At 46.8% G+C, this 17464-nt stretch overlaps 1 protein-coding gene across 1 annotated transcript in view; it reads right to left on the bottom strand.

The window, feature by feature from the left end:
- The window catches only part of LOC116101365 (integrin alpha-D), a 27625-nt gene extending 15524 nt beyond the window's left edge, over positions 1–12101 (bottom strand). The window contains exons 1-11 of the mRNA XM_031384946.1: positions 11952–12101; positions 10666–10771; positions 8678–8781; positions 8478–8548; positions 8229–8343; positions 4937–5067; positions 4284–4429; positions 1670–1823; positions 1421–1571; positions 1166–1239; positions 8–55 (exon numbers count right to left, since the gene is read on the bottom strand). Coding sequence (XP_031240806.1) covers positions 8–55; positions 1166–1239; positions 1421–1571; positions 1670–1823; positions 4284–4429; positions 4937–5067; positions 8229–8343; positions 8478–8548; positions 8678–8781; positions 10666–10771; positions 11952–11991 — 1140 coding nt within the window. The 5' untranslated portion in view covers positions 11992–12101. The remainder of the gene's footprint in view (positions 1–7; positions 56–1165; positions 1240–1420; positions 1572–1669; positions 1824–4283; positions 4430–4936; positions 5068–8228; positions 8344–8477; positions 8549–8677; positions 8782–10665; positions 10772–11951) is intronic.
- Between the last annotated feature and the right edge of the window lie 5363 nt (positions 12102–17464).

Raw genomic sequence — 17464 nt, 5'->3', positions numbered from 1 at the left:
AGAAGGCACCTCCAGACCAGCTGAAGCTTCCCACAGCCCCCAGAACTGGTCCATCCTGGGAAGAAAGGTGCCCATGGCTGAGTAGGCTGGGACAGGCTGGAACAGGATGTTTTCCTAATCCAGAGAAGCCTGTCCCCAGTACCTCTCATCATTTTCTTCCTTAGTTTTCATAGGCAGTGTCTGCACTTTAACTCCTGTCTCTCAATACATAGTCCTTGCCCTTGTCAGTCCTGTTTCCTTTCTGCCTCTCCTGCCTCCTCAGTTCCTGGCGTGTGATCTATTATCTTCTCCCGCCCCAGCATCAGGCCTGCTCAAACCCAATATGTAGGTACCATTCTGCTGGGAAGCCACTACCAGTCCCCTTGAAATGTTACCTGAGTCCTTTTCCAGTTGAACCCTGGCCGTTTATCTCTGTTCCCAAACATAGGAAACCTTCATCTTCACCCCTCGGCCTCTCTCAGCTCCTCTATGACAAAGTCAGCCCCATCTTTAGTGCTCTTGGGTACCAATTACTCATGTTTCCCACCATTCCTTACTTACGCCTTTAAACTTGTGAGTACAGAGAACTTAGAAACATAAAAACACTGAAAGAAGCGCTTAATGACCTTCCAATCACCTCTGACATAGTTCCCGTGACCAGTTCAAAACCAGCCTGGTTTCATTTCTGCCATACTCTGCTCAGCCCGAAATTATTAGAAGAAAATTTCATTAGATGCTCTGAACATACTTCCTCTTTCAATCAAGTCTTGCTGCACTGTTAGCTCTCTGGTCCGTGTGGTCCAGGCTCTCCCACCTCTCCAGCGGCTCACTGCTCCTTGCTCACTCTGCTCCTGCTATATCCACGCCATCTTTTTTCTCTCGGTGTAGCACAACAGCTTTACTTCTGCCCCAGCACCTTTTCAGTTGCTTTTCCCTCTAACTGCAGAAACTGTTTCTGAGAGTTTGCTAGGGCTGGTCCTTTCTCATCTCTGTGTCATCTGACTTCTTTATTTCTCTATCTCAATAACCAGCACAGTCTGCGAATTCTTCCTATGCGGTCTCTACCCCAGATTGTGGATGGCAATGATCAATCAAAGAGCTTAAGGACAAATCTACCTCTGAGCCCCATCCCGCCCACAGAAGGCCCAGAATCGATGCCCACTTATCAGGCACCCATTCTACCCACCGTTGTGAGAGCTGAGCTGAAACCTTCTTGTGACATCTCATGCTGAAAGGAACTACTTGACCTTGATTGGGTTCCTGTGGGTAAACATGTCACTTAGATTCTCGATGACAACATGAGGAGTCAGAATAGAAGGAAAGTGGGTTTGGGGCCCGGGCTCTATACAGCAATTTGGGGTGGCTTGTAAATAAGGATGATCCTCAGGACTACAGGGTAGCAATCTCCTCGGCTCCAAGGCCCCAGCTTGCTCCACCTTACCCTCAATGGCAAAGATTTTCTCCTGAAGTAGCCTCTGGATCTTGCGAAGTGCTACAAAGTTGCCCACCTTGAACACGTGGTCCTGTGGGGGAGCTGAGCCAATGGTGTTCAGCTCCTGCAGGGCAGTGGGTTCCCGGAAGGCTTCTCCAACCTGCAACAGAGTGGCTTCTAAACAGTAGAAACCCCCTGGATCTTTCACTGGGTAAGGAGAAGGCAGGGTCTGTGAACCCAAAGAGGACAAGGCTGTACCCCAATAGCATAGCGAATGATCCCAGCTTTCTCTGCTTCAGGGATGACCTGTCTGTACTCCAGGGGGTCTCTGAATTTCTGCCCATCTGTGATGACAATTAGCACCTTCTTGGCACTCTTGCGGGCCCCATTCTTGCTATGGAATAGCTCCGTCCTGTCAGAGAATAAAGCGAAATGATTATGGAGACATAATTGATTCTGGAAAGACAATTTGCAAAGGCTTTATTTCTTCTGAATATGTTTGAAAGCCCAGGATATGCCAACCTTGCTGTAAAAATTATTCAGAATTGTCAGTGGTGACACAGAGGTGCAAGCCAAGCCTTTGGAGACTGAGGCAGGAGGAGAATGAGTTCCAGGCTAGGCTAAGCTACAAAGTGAGATATGGGACACACACACACACACACACACACACACACACACACACACACCTTCACTCTAATACCTATCCCCTAATTCTTACCAGCTCCATTATCACCACCCCAAAAAGGGGGCGTAGAGAAAAAAAAATTTCCTTTTGGAATGCTATACTAGAAACAAAGACTAATAATAAAGGTATTTTATATTAGATATTTACTAAAGTCTATACCAATGAGCTTCATTCCTAGGAGGTAGTATGTTTTGGAGCAGAAGCTTGACATCCTTTGTATGTGCTACTTAACCTCTCTGAGCCTCTGATTCCCTCCAAGCAGAATAATCGTAAATGTACCCTAACTGTTCTCTAAAAATGGTTCTAAATAGTTCTTCTCCCACAGAGAACCTGGCCTGCCCTTGACTCACATTCATCCTTCACAGTGTGGTGGCTTAATTTTGCATTGCCAGGCTAATTTTGATTGCTACCCTGTAGTCCTGATGATAAGTCTTATCTTATCTTAGATCTTATCTTAGATCTAGATTCATAGCCACAGTTTTGAGCCAGAGCAAGAGAAGACTGGCCACTCTGTTAGAGGTGCGAGGAACAGTCCACGGAAAGTGATCACATGTAGACATAGGTCCAACTATTCCACATGAGCCCTTTCTCCCCAGTCCTTCCTGATCATCAAGTGTATGAAAGAGCTCTCTGGGTTCTGGCTACATGAAATAACATCTGCAGAAACAGCTGGACCTGCCAGCCTCACATGGACTAGGAAAAAGTTGTTGTTGAAGTCACCAGATTTGGTGACTGAAACAGTGTCTGGTCATTGGGAAGGTTACATGACAGTGAACGTGGAGGAGTGTCCAACAGGTGGTAGCTCTGACAAATGCTTAAATGGTAACAGTGAAGCCCACACTCTAAGCCAGAACACACCAAAGCACTTGACAAAAAATGGGCCAACATCAGGGAGGGAATTCAGCAAATCATAACTCCACTTCTTCAGCTCCTCTGTTGAAAAGCAGAAGTCAAAACTATAGCACAACATGGAATGTTCTATACATTTAGATTTCCTTTAAAAATAGAGGGAATCTATTTTTGCCCTGTTGGGATAATGTACCATCGGTGTGCATAAAGGCAAGTGATTGAATTTGGACTGTGCTGGGAAGGTGGGATTTATTGATTCATTTGAATGCACCACTTCCTATTTCTAACATGCTGTATGGTAGAATGTCTAGAGTGATTATGGGTAACCCTTAAGTTCCTGTAATGCTGTCGCCTTTGTTCTGGGGGTTGCGAGGTGTTGTTTGACATGAGGTCTTATGTTGGCCTGACTTGGATCTGAACATCAGCTAGGATGATCTTAATCTTTTGATCCTCCTGTGTCTACCTCCAGGTGCTAGGATGAGGGGGCACCATTACCTACTAAACACTCCACCGACTAAGCCTTGTTACTGGATTTGCCATTTTGTTTTACAGGAAAGAAGGGATGAGGGGAGCCGGAGAAGGAAGTGGAGAAGGAGAGAAGAAATCTAACTTAGCACTGGATAAAACCAAGCTGTAGTCCAGTTTAATGTTAGGATGAGGCTGACTCTGGGATCCCAGCTGCTGGAGAGATACATGCATCCTGGCATATGGGAAACTGGCCTGGAGTTGTGAAACACTGTCTCTTTGCCTCATATAATTTCCCTTCCCAGCTCGTACCAGTGAGAAAGCATAGAGTGCTTCAGGAAGGACCCCAGGAAGGATGCTTCTGTGTGGCTTTAAGCCCCTTGCATTTTCCATCTTGTGTTCAAGGTACAAGAGTCACCACAAAGGAGAGTGAGTGCATTTGGCCAGAGTATCTCTTGTTTGGAATGATTCTATCGCACCCAGGGCTGTGCAGGGATCCCAGGGGTGTCCAGGAAGCGAAGGATCTGAGACACTCAGACTCACTGCTTCACAGGAGAACCATACCCTCTGCCAGACCCACCACAGCATGTGAGTTTTGTAGTGACAACCTGGCTTCAGTGCTGACCAGACACAAAGAAGGAGCATGTTGAGGTCTCTAGAACCAGGCAAGGGGAAAATAACTGCAGAGGAGTCTGGCCTAACATCTGGGAACTGGGCTTTGAAAAGGATTCTGCCTACACCCCTTTCTCTCCCCAGTAGTCCTCCAGAGCCTCCTGTGGCCTCCAGAAAAGAACTAAGAGCTATGTTGACTCAGTACTAAGAAGTGACTTGGAGACCAGTCTGAGAGGCAGCAGCAGGCAGGAGGGGACTCACACCACTTCCCGTATGCCCGAGGCTGTGAACGTCAGGCCTTGCAGCTGGACGATGGCATCCACCAGGCTCTGAGGGCTCAGGCTGCTCTTGAATTCCGTGAAGGTAAAATGGGTCTTTAAGATGTTTGAGTATTGCATCAGGGAGAACTGTAAAAGCCAGAGGAAAACCCAGGTTCAGGACTCCCCATGTTCTTTCCCTCCTTCATTCCTCCATTTGCCCTCCCCTCCCTTCCCCTTCTTTCTCATCCCTTCTCTGAGGTGCAAGCATTGTGTGTATGTGTGTGTAGGGGGGTTGGGGTGTGGGGTGGGGTGGGTGTGTGCATGTGGTGTGTGTGTGTGTGTGTGTGTGTGTGTGGTCTGGAAAAAGTCATGTTATATTGTCCAGTTGAACCTGAACTCACATGACCCTGCTGCCTCATTACAGGCAGGCATGATCATACTCAGCTCTTTCAATGATTTTAAAAAGCGTGGAACATGTGGATTCACATTAAATGCTTCTTGGGTTAGAGCTTAAATGGGCTCTGAGCTGGCACATTGCTCTGGGCTTAGCCCTGCCACGATCTCTTCCACTGGATCTCCTCCCCCACCGGCTGTGCTGAGCCCCCTCCCTGTATCTGTGTCAACCTGCCACAGGCCACAGTGGCCAGTACTCACTAAGGTGCTGGTGCTCGACAACTGGCCCATCAAAGCTTTGACGAAGTCCTTCATCTGGATAAAGTCACTTCGCTCAATGCTGCCAGAACCATCAATCAGGAAAGCAATGTCCATCTCTTGTCCTGGACACTCTGCAGCAAGGGAGAGAAGAGTCAGATGCATGTATGGGCCTCAGCTGTCTTCTGGGGCCCCAAACACCTTCTTACTCAATGGAGGAAGGAGCCCCGACTCTGCAGTCATTCACTCAAGTCCTCATTAAATACACGCTCTCTCTGGTGTTGTAAAGCACAGGAGGAAAGCTGGTTCACGGTTACGTTCTGAAGTGCCTGTCCCTGAACCCCAGCTCTGTCACTTCCAAGCTGGTGGATTTAGGCAAGTTGCTTAATTTCTCTGGACTTCAGCTTCCCTGTCTCTAAGATGAGGATAACAGTAGTGCTTACCACATCAGGTTATTGCAACAGCAAACATCTGCATTAGTACAGGGGATAGGTGGCCTTCTGTAAGGATTGTTGTCCCTACACCCACATGTGCCCGGAATTCTCCAGGCTTGCAGAATGCCCCAGCAGAGAATAACGGATTAGCCGCCAGGTCCCTCCCCTTCCAATACTGAGGCATTCATTTCCAGCTACATGGAGCCAGTTAGCAATAGCTTTCAGCATTCCAAGAATCCCTCTGGACAGGTGTGTTGCTAGGGTTATGCCCTACATATGGGGTCAAGCAGTGTCCAAGCTCCCAGGCCCTGGAAGCACCTGTAAGAACCACATCACCATTCACCTTGCTGTAGTGTCAGACTTTTCCAGATGCAACCCAGAGTCACCCCCAGAAAGGGAACCACAACAGACCAATGTAACAATTGCATCACAGTCCAGTTTAGAGTTTCTAACGGGAGCCTGGTGAGTAGTCCCTGACAGGGGTGACTCCAAAGTCACTGTATCTCCAAAAAGCCCACCCAAGCACAGGTCCCAGACAGCACATAAAAGCTGCAGGCTTAGAGTTCTCTGCACACCTTGCAGGCAGCTCAGGAGCCTCTCAGCCCTTCCTGTAGAGAAGGCTCCCATGGGAAGGGAAATGCTAACCAGTGCTTGCCTTCTACCCAGACAATTGTCCTCCTGCTTACTGGCATGGCTCTCTAGAACGTTCTTAAACCTCAGAATCTGTTTCTGGGAAGACCTGTCTGCACAGCCCTAACTTTCAAAAAGATACCACCTATGGCCTCACAGAGGTCACCCTGGAAGGAGAAAGACATACTGCACGCACATACATATATAAGCAGGGCCTTTCAGATGGTCCCCTCATTCATGCTGAGGTCATGGGCTGTGTGTGTGCAGCACCCTGTTGTTGCCTCCAGTAACAGCTACATCCTGTGTTATGCACAGGGTGGAGAGCAAGCTGACCAGCACAACCCTGAGGTGTCACACCCAGGCCTCAAAGCTACAGCTTGCCTCCCACATGGTGTCAAAGTGAAAAGGCTTTTTCCTCTCTCTGCTCCCCCATCCCCCTCTCTATCTGCTCCTTTCACCAGAGCCTCAAGGGTGCCTGGAGAAGTGGAGGCTTACCACTTCCCTTTCTGCTTCTGCAGTGACCACAGTCTCAGATATCCCCTCTTCTGTGGGCCTAGGGATGTCTGGTGCGTGTGGTGATGGTGACAACAGCCAACTGTAACAGAGTGCCACCAGACCCTGTACCATCACCTTATATATATATTAATTAATTTTATTGTTGCAGTGACCTAATGCAGTGGACATTATTGCATTACCCCACACACTGAGTAGCCATTGTCCTATATTTCTGCTCATGCTTTCAGTCCGAAAATAAAATAACCATCCTTTTTTTCTATCAGGTTTATGGCAAGCTCTGTCAAATGTCTCCTCTGTTTCTTTACCCTCCCTGTCTATTTATTTATTTATTTATTTATTTATTCACTTTACATCCCGATCGAAGCCCTCACCTCCCTCCTCTCCTCCCAGTCCCACCATTACAAATCTCTCCTCTCCCCATTACCCTCTCCCCATCATCTCAGAGAAGGGGAAGCCCCCCTTGGGTACCACCCAGCTCTGGGATATCAAATTGCTGCAGGACTAAATGCATCCTCTCCAACAAGTGCCTGAATAGAGTTGATCAGTTTGCAAAGCAATAAACCAACCAGGTGAAGGCTGGCTGAGCTTGTGGGGCCCCTCTGATGGTGGTTTTCCCACCAGTTAAACCTACCCACCAGCCATCGGCCTCATAGAGAGGCAACTAGAAGATGACCCCACTCCCACTGCCAGCACCCACCGCTTCCTGGTCCCAGATGGTAGACAGTTCTTTCTAACTCTACCAAAGCTGCCTCTCTTATACCTAGTTTATGCTCCTTTGTTCTTGGCAGCCAACCTTGTGACGTTCAGGGACATCTATGAACAGACAGTGACCTCTGTGGGCTGATGTCATTGCTGCTGCTCTACCATGGACTAAATGTTCACTTTTGGTGGCATCATGGCCTCTGCAATCTAAGCATTGCTCTCACTGAGCATCCTGTTTGGCTCCTGGTTTCTGTTCATAGGATAGAGATGAGGCACTTTATCTGTACCCTCCCTTCAATGCAAATGTAGTTGTTTAACAGAATTTTACTAATAAGGGTTATCATATGCTATGTGCCAGGCAGGGATCTAATCATTTTGTGTACCTTAAATCCTTTCATCTTTATAACTACATGAACACTAACCCCATTTTATCAACGAGTAAGCTAAAGCCCTGAGAAAGGTGCTGTCACCTGGATACATGAAAAAGCTTGAACCTAGATAAACCACCATTATGCAGACTGACTCTCAACGAGGCAACAACAAGGCTCCATTTTTTCCATGGACAACACTGACACACCCACAATTGAGCATCACACTTTCTGCAGTTCTGTCATCCCCCCACCCCCACCCCACTTAGAGAGAGAGCTTGGAGAGTCCTGACCTGACGACTTAGTCAGGAGCCACCCACACTGTCTTCCTCATGGATTTCTCTTCCTTAAGATATGTTTTTGCCAAAAGAGAAAAACCCAGGAGTGTCTAGACACCTATAGCAACTGTGAGACCTTCACATCCTGTTTGGCCACCATACAAGCTCTCCTCCGATCCAGTCACAACCAACTAGGGGTTCCTGTCTTCTTTGCCAACCGAAATGTGCTCCCACTCACTTCTTGGGCTTGCCAAGGCTCCTCCTAAGCCACACGCAGCCCTCCAGAAAGGAAACAGGAGAAGGCCTAATTATCCAACCACAGGACGCTAGCTCGGCTCCCCAGAAGCCTCATCTTCAACAAACCCACCTGGCATGGTAGCAGGGACTGCCCGGATGACCTGCAAGCTGGAGCCCAGAAGGAGGCAGGAACCTTTTGCATACATGTTCTTTGCACAAGCTCTCTGAGCAGTTGGACCACAAGCCTGAAAACAGAGGCCAATCTCTATGAGCATTGCTTCCAGGGCATATTCTTCCTCTCCAACTCCCATCCCTAACCCCAGCCTCCTCCTGTCCTTGCCATGCCTCTCACGACTTTTCTCTGACTCAGAGAACTCACCAGCAACTGGGAGTGGTTGGTGGCAGCCACCAGAGACAGGCCCAGGGACATGTTCACTGCCTCTAGGGGAACTGAGAAGGCAGATACACATAGTCACACTCAACCACATAACTTCATTGAGGGGGATAGTCTTAGCTGGAATCCGCTAAGAGGAACAGAGTAGGAGAGCTGGGACCATGGCACCTGGGATAACCACTCACTGCGTAGTAAGATGGGCTGGCACGTGCCAGTGGCAGGTGCACAGTCATATAACTGTCCCGTTTGGTTGACTGCCACCGCCTCCAGAGGGGCTCCCACCACGAGTCTAGAGGGACAATCACAGTACACAGTCAGAGTAGGAACAGGGGCACGATGAGTACAAGGAACTCTCTTGCCATGAGGAAGTAAGATTTTGTGGGGGAAGGTCTGGGCTTCTTGAGATGCCATTTTAAAACCAGTCCTGTGTTTTATCCACATGCATGTAAGGGATGCTCACTGTCTTGTTTTTTTTTTTTTCTTATGTGCATGCACATGTATATGTATATTCTTTCATATGCATGAATGTGTAGATATATGTGTATCTGAGTGAATAAAGAGTTTAGGTTTCCTCTCCCCGCCCCCAAAAAAATTTACACCAAAATGACATTTCCCATTACTTTATGAATCTGCTATTCTGAGCCACCTGTGAAATAGTCACACTGAGTTAAAAGGAACAACTTCCTGAGCTCATAAGCTTTGTAAGCAGAGTGACTATAGTCAATTAGAAAAGATGTAAATATAATGTAAGCAATTTAAATTGGACCATTTAACACAATTATATCAGAATCTGTATCTAATTCTCGTGATAGAAATGTAAATAGTTTACTTGTAAAACACCCCAAGGGAATTTTTTTTTTTAAATTGCAAACATTTTATCACTACCAACAGTCTCCCAACCCAAACAAGAAAAATAATCCAATATTGCTGTCTTTTCGTAGGCCAAGCAAGCCTTAAGTCAATGGACTTCTGAAGGCCTTCTCTCAACTTGACAGAAAGTTACAATTCTGTGTGTCATCCATAATTCATGGGGGTCAAGAGTTCTCTGAGGCACCCCCCCTCCCCTGCCCCCGTGACTCTAGGGTTTGTGACCCGACAAATGAGGAGCAAATGTGACTCTTCTTCTTTCTATAGAAACTCAGCCTTTTTCCTGTTTTTTTTTTTTGTTGTTGTTGTTTTTTTGTTTTTTTTTTAAGTCAGGACAAACACAGCTCTGTCTCAATCAGAAAATTACCAATTGAGCCTAAAAACAGGCTTCTGGTGATAGATGTGAGGACAAAATGGCTACCTTTGGGTGTTGGTGTCTAGGAGCGGGGTGTGTAGGGTGGGCCTGCTGGAGTTGGACTCATGCTGATCTAAACAGCAACTGTGCCAGCAAGCACGTGTGTAAAAGTATCTTTTAGTTGGACCCTTTAGATTTGTGCACCAGTGCTAGATTTTCTTAAACAGAGAAAAAATTAAAACCCTGGAATCTAAAGTCTGTACCTGGAGCCTTTTCTCATCTCCCCAGATTGCCAGCTGGCTGAAGAGGTGGCTCTGTGTTCAGAATTCAGGGATCTCTGTGGCTCCCTGTTGGCTCACTGGCAACACCTCTGTGGCAGGGCCTGGAATTCCCTGCCTGGGTTTGCTCCCTTCCTCCCTGGCCTCTCACACTTTATTATACCCGTGTCACACATGACTTGAAGTCCTTTGGTCCTCATTTCTGGGACAAAAGAACAGGAGGTCCCCGAGAGGGGACCAGCTGGCTGTCAATGCAAAATAAAAAAGATGGGGCTTCTTGGGGTGGGAGATATTTTTTCCGGGTCTCCTAGTCTCTTGGCAGTTTCTAAGCACACCTCCCCCAATTCCTCAAGCTCTAAATACTTTTGGGGTAACTTCATCAACTTTAACCATGCCCAGCTCATGCCAGGAGAGGACAGCACAGTGCCACTAGGCAGAAATGCCCTGGTGAGAGGGCAGGTTCAAAGGCTTCTGTTCAAGACCAGGTCTTACCTACACTTTTATGTCCTTTCCTGGGCCCATTAATAATAAATGAAGGTGTCAGGAGCCCCAGAAGACATGTGGAAGGACTTCTTTCTCCCCCAAGGTGCATTTCTCCCAGCTACCACCAGCAGCTACCTGCCTACACAACCTGAAAGGAGTTAGCCTAAGAGAGCAGGCAGGGCCTTCCTACCGAGATCCACCAAACTGTACCACCGTCTGTCCAAAGCTGGCTGCATCCTTTCTGAACACGATGGGCTTCTCCACATCCAGGTTAGACCCATGACAGGAAGCTAGGACTGGGGTATACAGTAGGAAGGCTGGAAGTCATCAAAGTAGCCAAATCCCTAGAGGCCTCCTGGTCTCCTGATACACCACCCCCACTCCATTTTTGGATGTCACCTGCACAAGAGAACCACTCTGTGTCCTCCCACTGCACCTCCACTGTGGTTCCAGGCTAGCCATTTTTGTGGTCCTCATCCTTTTCCCTCCCTCAAAATTAACCAAACCCAGGCAAATGAGATGGCTCAGCTGCCACCAAGTCCGATGACCTGAATTCAGTACCAGGGATTGACCCATAGTGGAAGGGGAGAGCTAACTTGGTAAGTTGTCCTCTGACTCTCACCTGCATGCCACACCCATACTCCTGAACACCCCCAACATATGCATGCACACAAAATAAATAAAAACATAACACTTAAAAAAATAAACCAATAAAAACACCCAACAATGTGGTAGCTCATGCCTCTAATCGCAGCACTTGGGAGGCAGAGTCATGAAGATATTGTAAATTTCATGCTGGCCTGGTTGACATAGGGAGTTTCAGGCCAGCCAGAGAGACATACATGACCCTGTCTCAAAGAGACAAAACAACGAACCAACCTATTGCAGATGGTAACCATTCAGGGAAATGTCCCCTCCAAGCCATTTCAAAGGACATCAGGATCCGGAATTAGGCCATCTACTGTGCTAGCTCTGGAATGCCTCACCCCCCCCTTTAGGAGATTGAGTTAGAGCTTTGGACATGCTAGGCTAGGCCCGCAGCTCCCCTCAACATTACAGCCACTTGCCCAGTTCCCAGACCCAACATCTGCAAATCTGAGCTTCTGTAGGAATCTGATTCTTCAATGATACGTGAATGTGGTCCCAATAGAGACTTCAAGTTGTGGGCTATTCTCTTGATAGCCATGGGATCTGCCTTCTGGAAGTCAAGGCTTGGGGAACACTCGGGTCCTGGGAGGTAGGATCTCCAACCTTTTCTCCCACCTGGTCCTTTCCTATGGACCTCTGTATGTGAGCCTCGGCTGTTTGCTCTGCACAGACTCTGCTCACAAAGGCAAGTGACCTATCCTCCCTTTGATTCAAGCCCTTGCCCTGTCCTTGATTCTTCCTAAGAGCTGTCGGAGATGACCAACAGTGCCCAGTTGACCTGCCAGGCAGAGATGACCCACAGACCCCCTTCCCTGCCGTAAAGCTTACCCCAGCCACACAGGAGGATCACAACTCCACAGGCCATCATTGAGCAGTGCACTGGGAAGTAAGTAGAGAGCTGTAGAGCCTTCAGGGTGTTAAACCTCCGTGGGGGTAATTAAAATAATGACTCAGGACCTCAAGGGGTGGGAGGAGGGACTCAGTAGGGGACAGGGCTCTGGTTAATAGAACAGATATGCAGGGCAGAGGCAAAAGACACCCCACAAAGAAATGCCCAATGATTTCCCTCTTGTTACCCCCAGGAAGCTTGTTTCAGTCCCCAAAGACTGTCCTCTTCCAGCTGTAGTTAGGCAGGTGGTAGTGGACTGTGGTACTGAAGGGGTGTAGGTCTCCAGGGCCTCAGGGTTTTCTAAGGCTGCATAAGAGTAGAAAGGGAAGAAACTGAGCAGCCAGCCAGCAACCATACAGCGTATGAATGGGAGCAGAAAGACCTAGGGAGCTACCCCAAAGAGTCAAGTGGTAAAGACTTGGGGGTTAGGGAGTCTGCCCTGGGTCTGAGTGTTGGCTAAAGAAGTACTTTGCATACAGGGTATGGTTGTGTAGTTTGGTGCTCTTGTGAGACCCCTAACAGTGGAAGTCAGGGGTGGGGTGGGGTGTCTCTGACTCCTTTGCCTGTTTTTGGGACCCTTCTCCTCCTACTGGGTGCCTCATTCAGCCTCGATATGAGGTTTGTGTCTAGTCTTATTGTAACTTGTTATGCCATGTTTGGTTGATATCCCGGGAAGGCCTGCTCTATTCCTAAGCAGAGGGGTGGATCTGGGGGCAACGGGATGTGGTGGGAGGGACTGGGAAGAGTGAAGAGAGGGGAAACTGTGGTCAGGATGTAATATACAAGAGAAGAAATACATTATGAGAGAAAGCAATCTTTTGGGTGTGGTGGCTTGGCTTGTGATCCCAGCACTTGGGAAACCATGGCAAGAAATCACTACCTAGAGCTCAACCTGGCTACATAACAGAGCCTAGGCTAACCTGGACCACACAAGAGTCTGACTCAATAAAGTAAGCAGATATGCAAACAACAAGGAGGGAAGATGATGGGAGTCTAAGCTGACGAACACACGGAGTAGCCTGTAGCACACCTTGCGTTTTGTGTGCCTCAGTGACAGTTATGTAAGTGCCTATTGAAGTGTCAGATATAAACAGTATAAAATCGGTTTCCTTTGGGTTGTTGGCTCTGTTTTGCGCTGCTGGAGATTGACCCAAGGCCCTCATGAGTCTGAGACAAGTGTGCTCTAACAGAGCATACACCCAGCCCCTACGATCACTTCCCTTTTTAAAACTTAATTTTAGCTATCCTCACATGTGATGGAGGGGTGTGCGTGCTGCTGCACACCTGTGGAGGTCAGTGGCTAACTGTGGTGTCAGCTCTCTCCATCCACCTTTATGTGGGTCCTCCGGATTGAACTCAGGTCATTGGGTTTGCATGGCAAGCCCCCTGAGCCATCTCACTGACCTCCTAAAACCATTTCCTAAACAACAACAAAAAAGCTACCTTAATTTACTTGAACTGATATTTAACAGCCAGAATATTGACTGTTTAGCTGTGTGGATGATTCCCTTGCAGGGGACCAGGCCAAGAACCGTGGCTGATGACCATGAGGCTCCTGGTCAAAGCATCAAGTGTCCCTCCTTCATGGTAGGTCTTCGCTACGACAGCCACAGCTCATCATCAGTTCTGTGGGTCACTGAACTTCTGTGCTTGGGACTATGAAATATTTTTAATTATCGACCTGTGCCCCTTTTCTTGAGACTAGGTCTCAGTATGTAGCCCTGACTGGCCTGGAATGTGCTATGTAGACCAGGCTTGCCTCAAACTCACAGAGATCCACCTGCCTCTGCCTTGCAAGTGACAGGACTAAAGGTGTGCACCACCACACCTGGTCAATATTCTCTTTAATGTGAAAATATGAAGAGCCCTTAGTCTCCTCTTGTGTCACCACATCTTTGGGACACAGTCTTGAATGGTTCTCACTTCACACATAATTGTTTATTCTGAACTTCCTTCATAAACTGTGCCAACATTTTGCTGATTTCAACAACTGTACAAATGCCCAACTTTCCCTTGGTTATATTATCACTTGTCTCAGCAAAAGTGTTTTGTTTTCTCAAATTTTTAGAGAACAAGAGTGTCTTAGGGTTTCTATGGCTGTGGTAAGACAACGTCACTGAGAGCAGCTTAGGGAGGAAAGGGTTTGTTTCAGCTTACAGTTCCACATCTCATCACATTCTTGAACTGTGGGCAGGAACCTGGAAGCCGAGGCCATGCAGGGGCACTGCTTACTGGCATGCTCCTTATAGTTGGCTCAGCCTGCTTTCTTATACAACTCAAGACCACCTGCCCAGGAGCAACACCACCCACAGTGAGCTGGCTCCTCCCACATCAATCATCAGTCAAAGAAATTCACCATAGATTTGCCCATAGACCAGTCTGGTAGGGACATTTTCTCAATTGAGGTCCCCTCTTTCAGGTGAGTCTAAACTGTGTCAAGCTGACAAAAAAAAAAAAATGCAAGAGTGAAGTGTAATATTCACATACTCTCAGATACTATGGACTGTGGTGAAAATATCTCTCTCCAGAACCAGAAGTCTGACTCCCACAACAGTTCCAGGGTTATCCCTCAGACTCAGCATCCTCAGGGGACTCCAGGGGGCACCATAACCACGAGAGCCACAAACCCTAGCAAAGGAGGTAGCACATACCTGTGATCCCAGCCATCAGGAAGCTGAGGCAGGGAGATGGGAAACCCAAGGCCAGCCTGAGTTACACAGAGGATTGTCACAGAGGAAGCAAGTACTGGGTAAGTCTCTAGGTACAGAGACTTGCCTGGTATGTTCGAGGCATATGTGAGGTATATGCAAGGCCCTGAGTTCAATCTCCAATGCACAAGAGTTGTTTTGCCTTGTCTTGTCTTGTCTTTTCTCTTCTTTTTTTTTTTTTTTTTTTCGAGACAGGGTTTCTCTGTGTAGCCCTGGCTGTCCTGGAACTCACTCTGTAGACCAGGCTGGTCTCCTCCTGACTGCTGGAATGAAGGCATGCAGCACCACAGACCAGGCGCAGATGTAGTTTTAATGGCACACACCATATCTAATAACCTTTGAGAGTATTTTTGCAACCTTTAACCAGAGCGAGCCATGCCTGCCCAGCAGTGGGAAGTCTGACTCATAAGTTTCCCACAGCTTAAACGCCATGCTCAATGCTTTGTTTCTTCTCTTCTATTTGCTCGCTTTTGCTTGTTGGCTGACATATAGTATTCACATGGTAGTCCAACTGTGCATACAACATGTAGCCATCAAGTTAGGGTAATCATCAATTGACACAGGAAAGCTAAGCTTTCATGTCAGTGGTTCAGGTCTCCTGTCAGTCACAGCTGATTCTTCAGCCCCAGGAGAAACCATAGACTCGTAATTCAAATATATCACACAAAAGAAAAACAACAACAACAACAAAAAGGGCAAATAACATGCAATTCCACTTGGTTTCAATAATACAGATTCTGTGTGGGTTCAGCAGACCGATGCCCTGAGACCGACTTCAGGCAGTCGGCTCTTTAAGGACACCGGCCCCATCAGCCAGAGAGGCTGGAATGTGGAGAGGCAGCAGCATCAGGAACTCAGAACAACACAGAGCCCTTATGCTTCTACACTTCAGAAAGCCAAGGGCCTGTGCGCTCAGCAGATTAGGGGAAGAATTAAATAAACCAGCAAGCAGCGCTTCAGAGAACTCATCTTGTTATTCCACCCTTCCTTGAGGCTGATACATGCTGGGAGCATGGCGGCGGGAAAAGGTTCTAGACAAGGTAGGGCTGATCCCTGCCCTGGAACAGCCTTTGTGTTCTAAAACTATGAATTCAATTTCTAAAGAATGAAAATTAGTATAGAGCGGTGGTTCTCAACCTGTGTGTGGGTCATGACTCTTCTAGGGGGTCACATATCAGACATCTTACATGTCAGATATTTACATTATGATTCATAATGGTAGAAGAATTACAATTATGAAGTAGCAATGAAATAATTTTATCATGGGGGGGGTTCATCACAACTTGAGGAACTGTGCTGAAGGGTCTTAGCAATACGAAGGTTGAGAGCCATTGATATAGAGCAATAGAACACACATTAGTTGCCTGGATATGTAGAATTAGAAGCAAGAGATTAAGAGGCTGGGAATCCAAATAAAATATTAGAGTTGGATCCTTACTTTACCCCAAACAAAAAAAATTGCTTCAGGGCAGATCAAAGTTTTAAACATCTCAAACTAAGCTTTAAAAAAAAAAACTCAGAAGTTCCTCAGAATGTCAGGTGTGACAATGAATTCATGGATAATACAAGAAAATATGACAAAAAAGAAATAAAAGAAAAATTAAATAAATTAGAGCAAATCAAAACTATAAGTCTAAGCTTTACAAGAAACAACAGAGTGAGGGAAATGTTCGCAAATTTTATGTGGTAAAGTTTTCATATGCAGAGTATTTAAAGAAGTCCTAATAACTCAACAATTTAACAAAAATGATCTGATTCAAAAATAGACAAATGGTCAGACAATGGTGACACACGCTTTTAATCCCAGCACTCAGGAGGCAGAGGCAGGTGGATCTCAGAGTTCAAGGACAGCCTGATCTACAGACTAAGTTCCAGGACAGCCAGAAAATCCTTCTACATAAAAAAAACCCTATCTCAAAAACAAAAAAAGCCAAAAACAAAAACAAAAACAAACAAACAAAGCCTCAATACGAGAGGATGTGCTTATCCTTACTGCAACCTGGCATGCCATGGTTGGTTGATGTCCCTGGGAAGCCTGCCCTTTTCTGAAGGGAAATGAAGGAGGAGTGAGTCAGAGAGACAGGAGGTGGGGGCAAAGGGCTGGGAGTGGGGGAGAGGGGAAACTACTATCAGATTGTAATACATGAAAGAAGAATAAATAATTTTTTAAATGGACTAATGGCAGACATTTCTCCGAAGAAAATGTACAAATAACCAACAAGCATGCAGAAGGATACTTGTCCTGATGTGTCACTAGAGAGACACAGGTCAAAACCATGGTGTTGTGTATTCTGCTTGTTAGGAGGCAGCAATTGAAGCAGAAGAAACAGAGGTAGCAAGTACGTGGCCTGAGCAGGTAGAGACGCAAGCACTGTGAGAGAGAATGAGAAATTGTGTGGCCTTTATGGAAGTGGTATGCTGGTTCCTTCTGTAAAGGTCCAAAAGAGGTTTAACACAGAGCTGAACAATTGTACATCTTGATATAGTCATATATACCATACTCATATCTACTTCTCATATATTCATATACTCCATACCCATAACCGCACCAGCAGCACACAGTAGGTTAACCAACCCATGCTCTGGTCTCACTACATCTGGGTAGGTATCTGAATGATTTGAAGTCGGCTTACCACAAAGACACCTCACATTCATATTGGCTGTGTGTGTGTCTCTCTCCCTTCTCTCCCTCTCTTTTCTTAAAATTTTATTTATTTTTATTTGTATTAGATGTTTTCTTTATT

Source organism: Mastomys coucha, unplaced genomic scaffold (assembly GCF_008632895.1).
Source record: "Mastomys coucha isolate ucsf_1 unplaced genomic scaffold, UCSF_Mcou_1 pScaffold21, whole genome shotgun sequence".
Taxonomy (NCBI): Eukaryota; Metazoa; Chordata; class Mammalia; order Rodentia; family Muridae; genus Mastomys; species Mastomys coucha.
The sequence above is the reverse complement of the archived record's forward strand: the minus strand, read 5'-3'. Positions and strand labels throughout refer to the sequence as shown.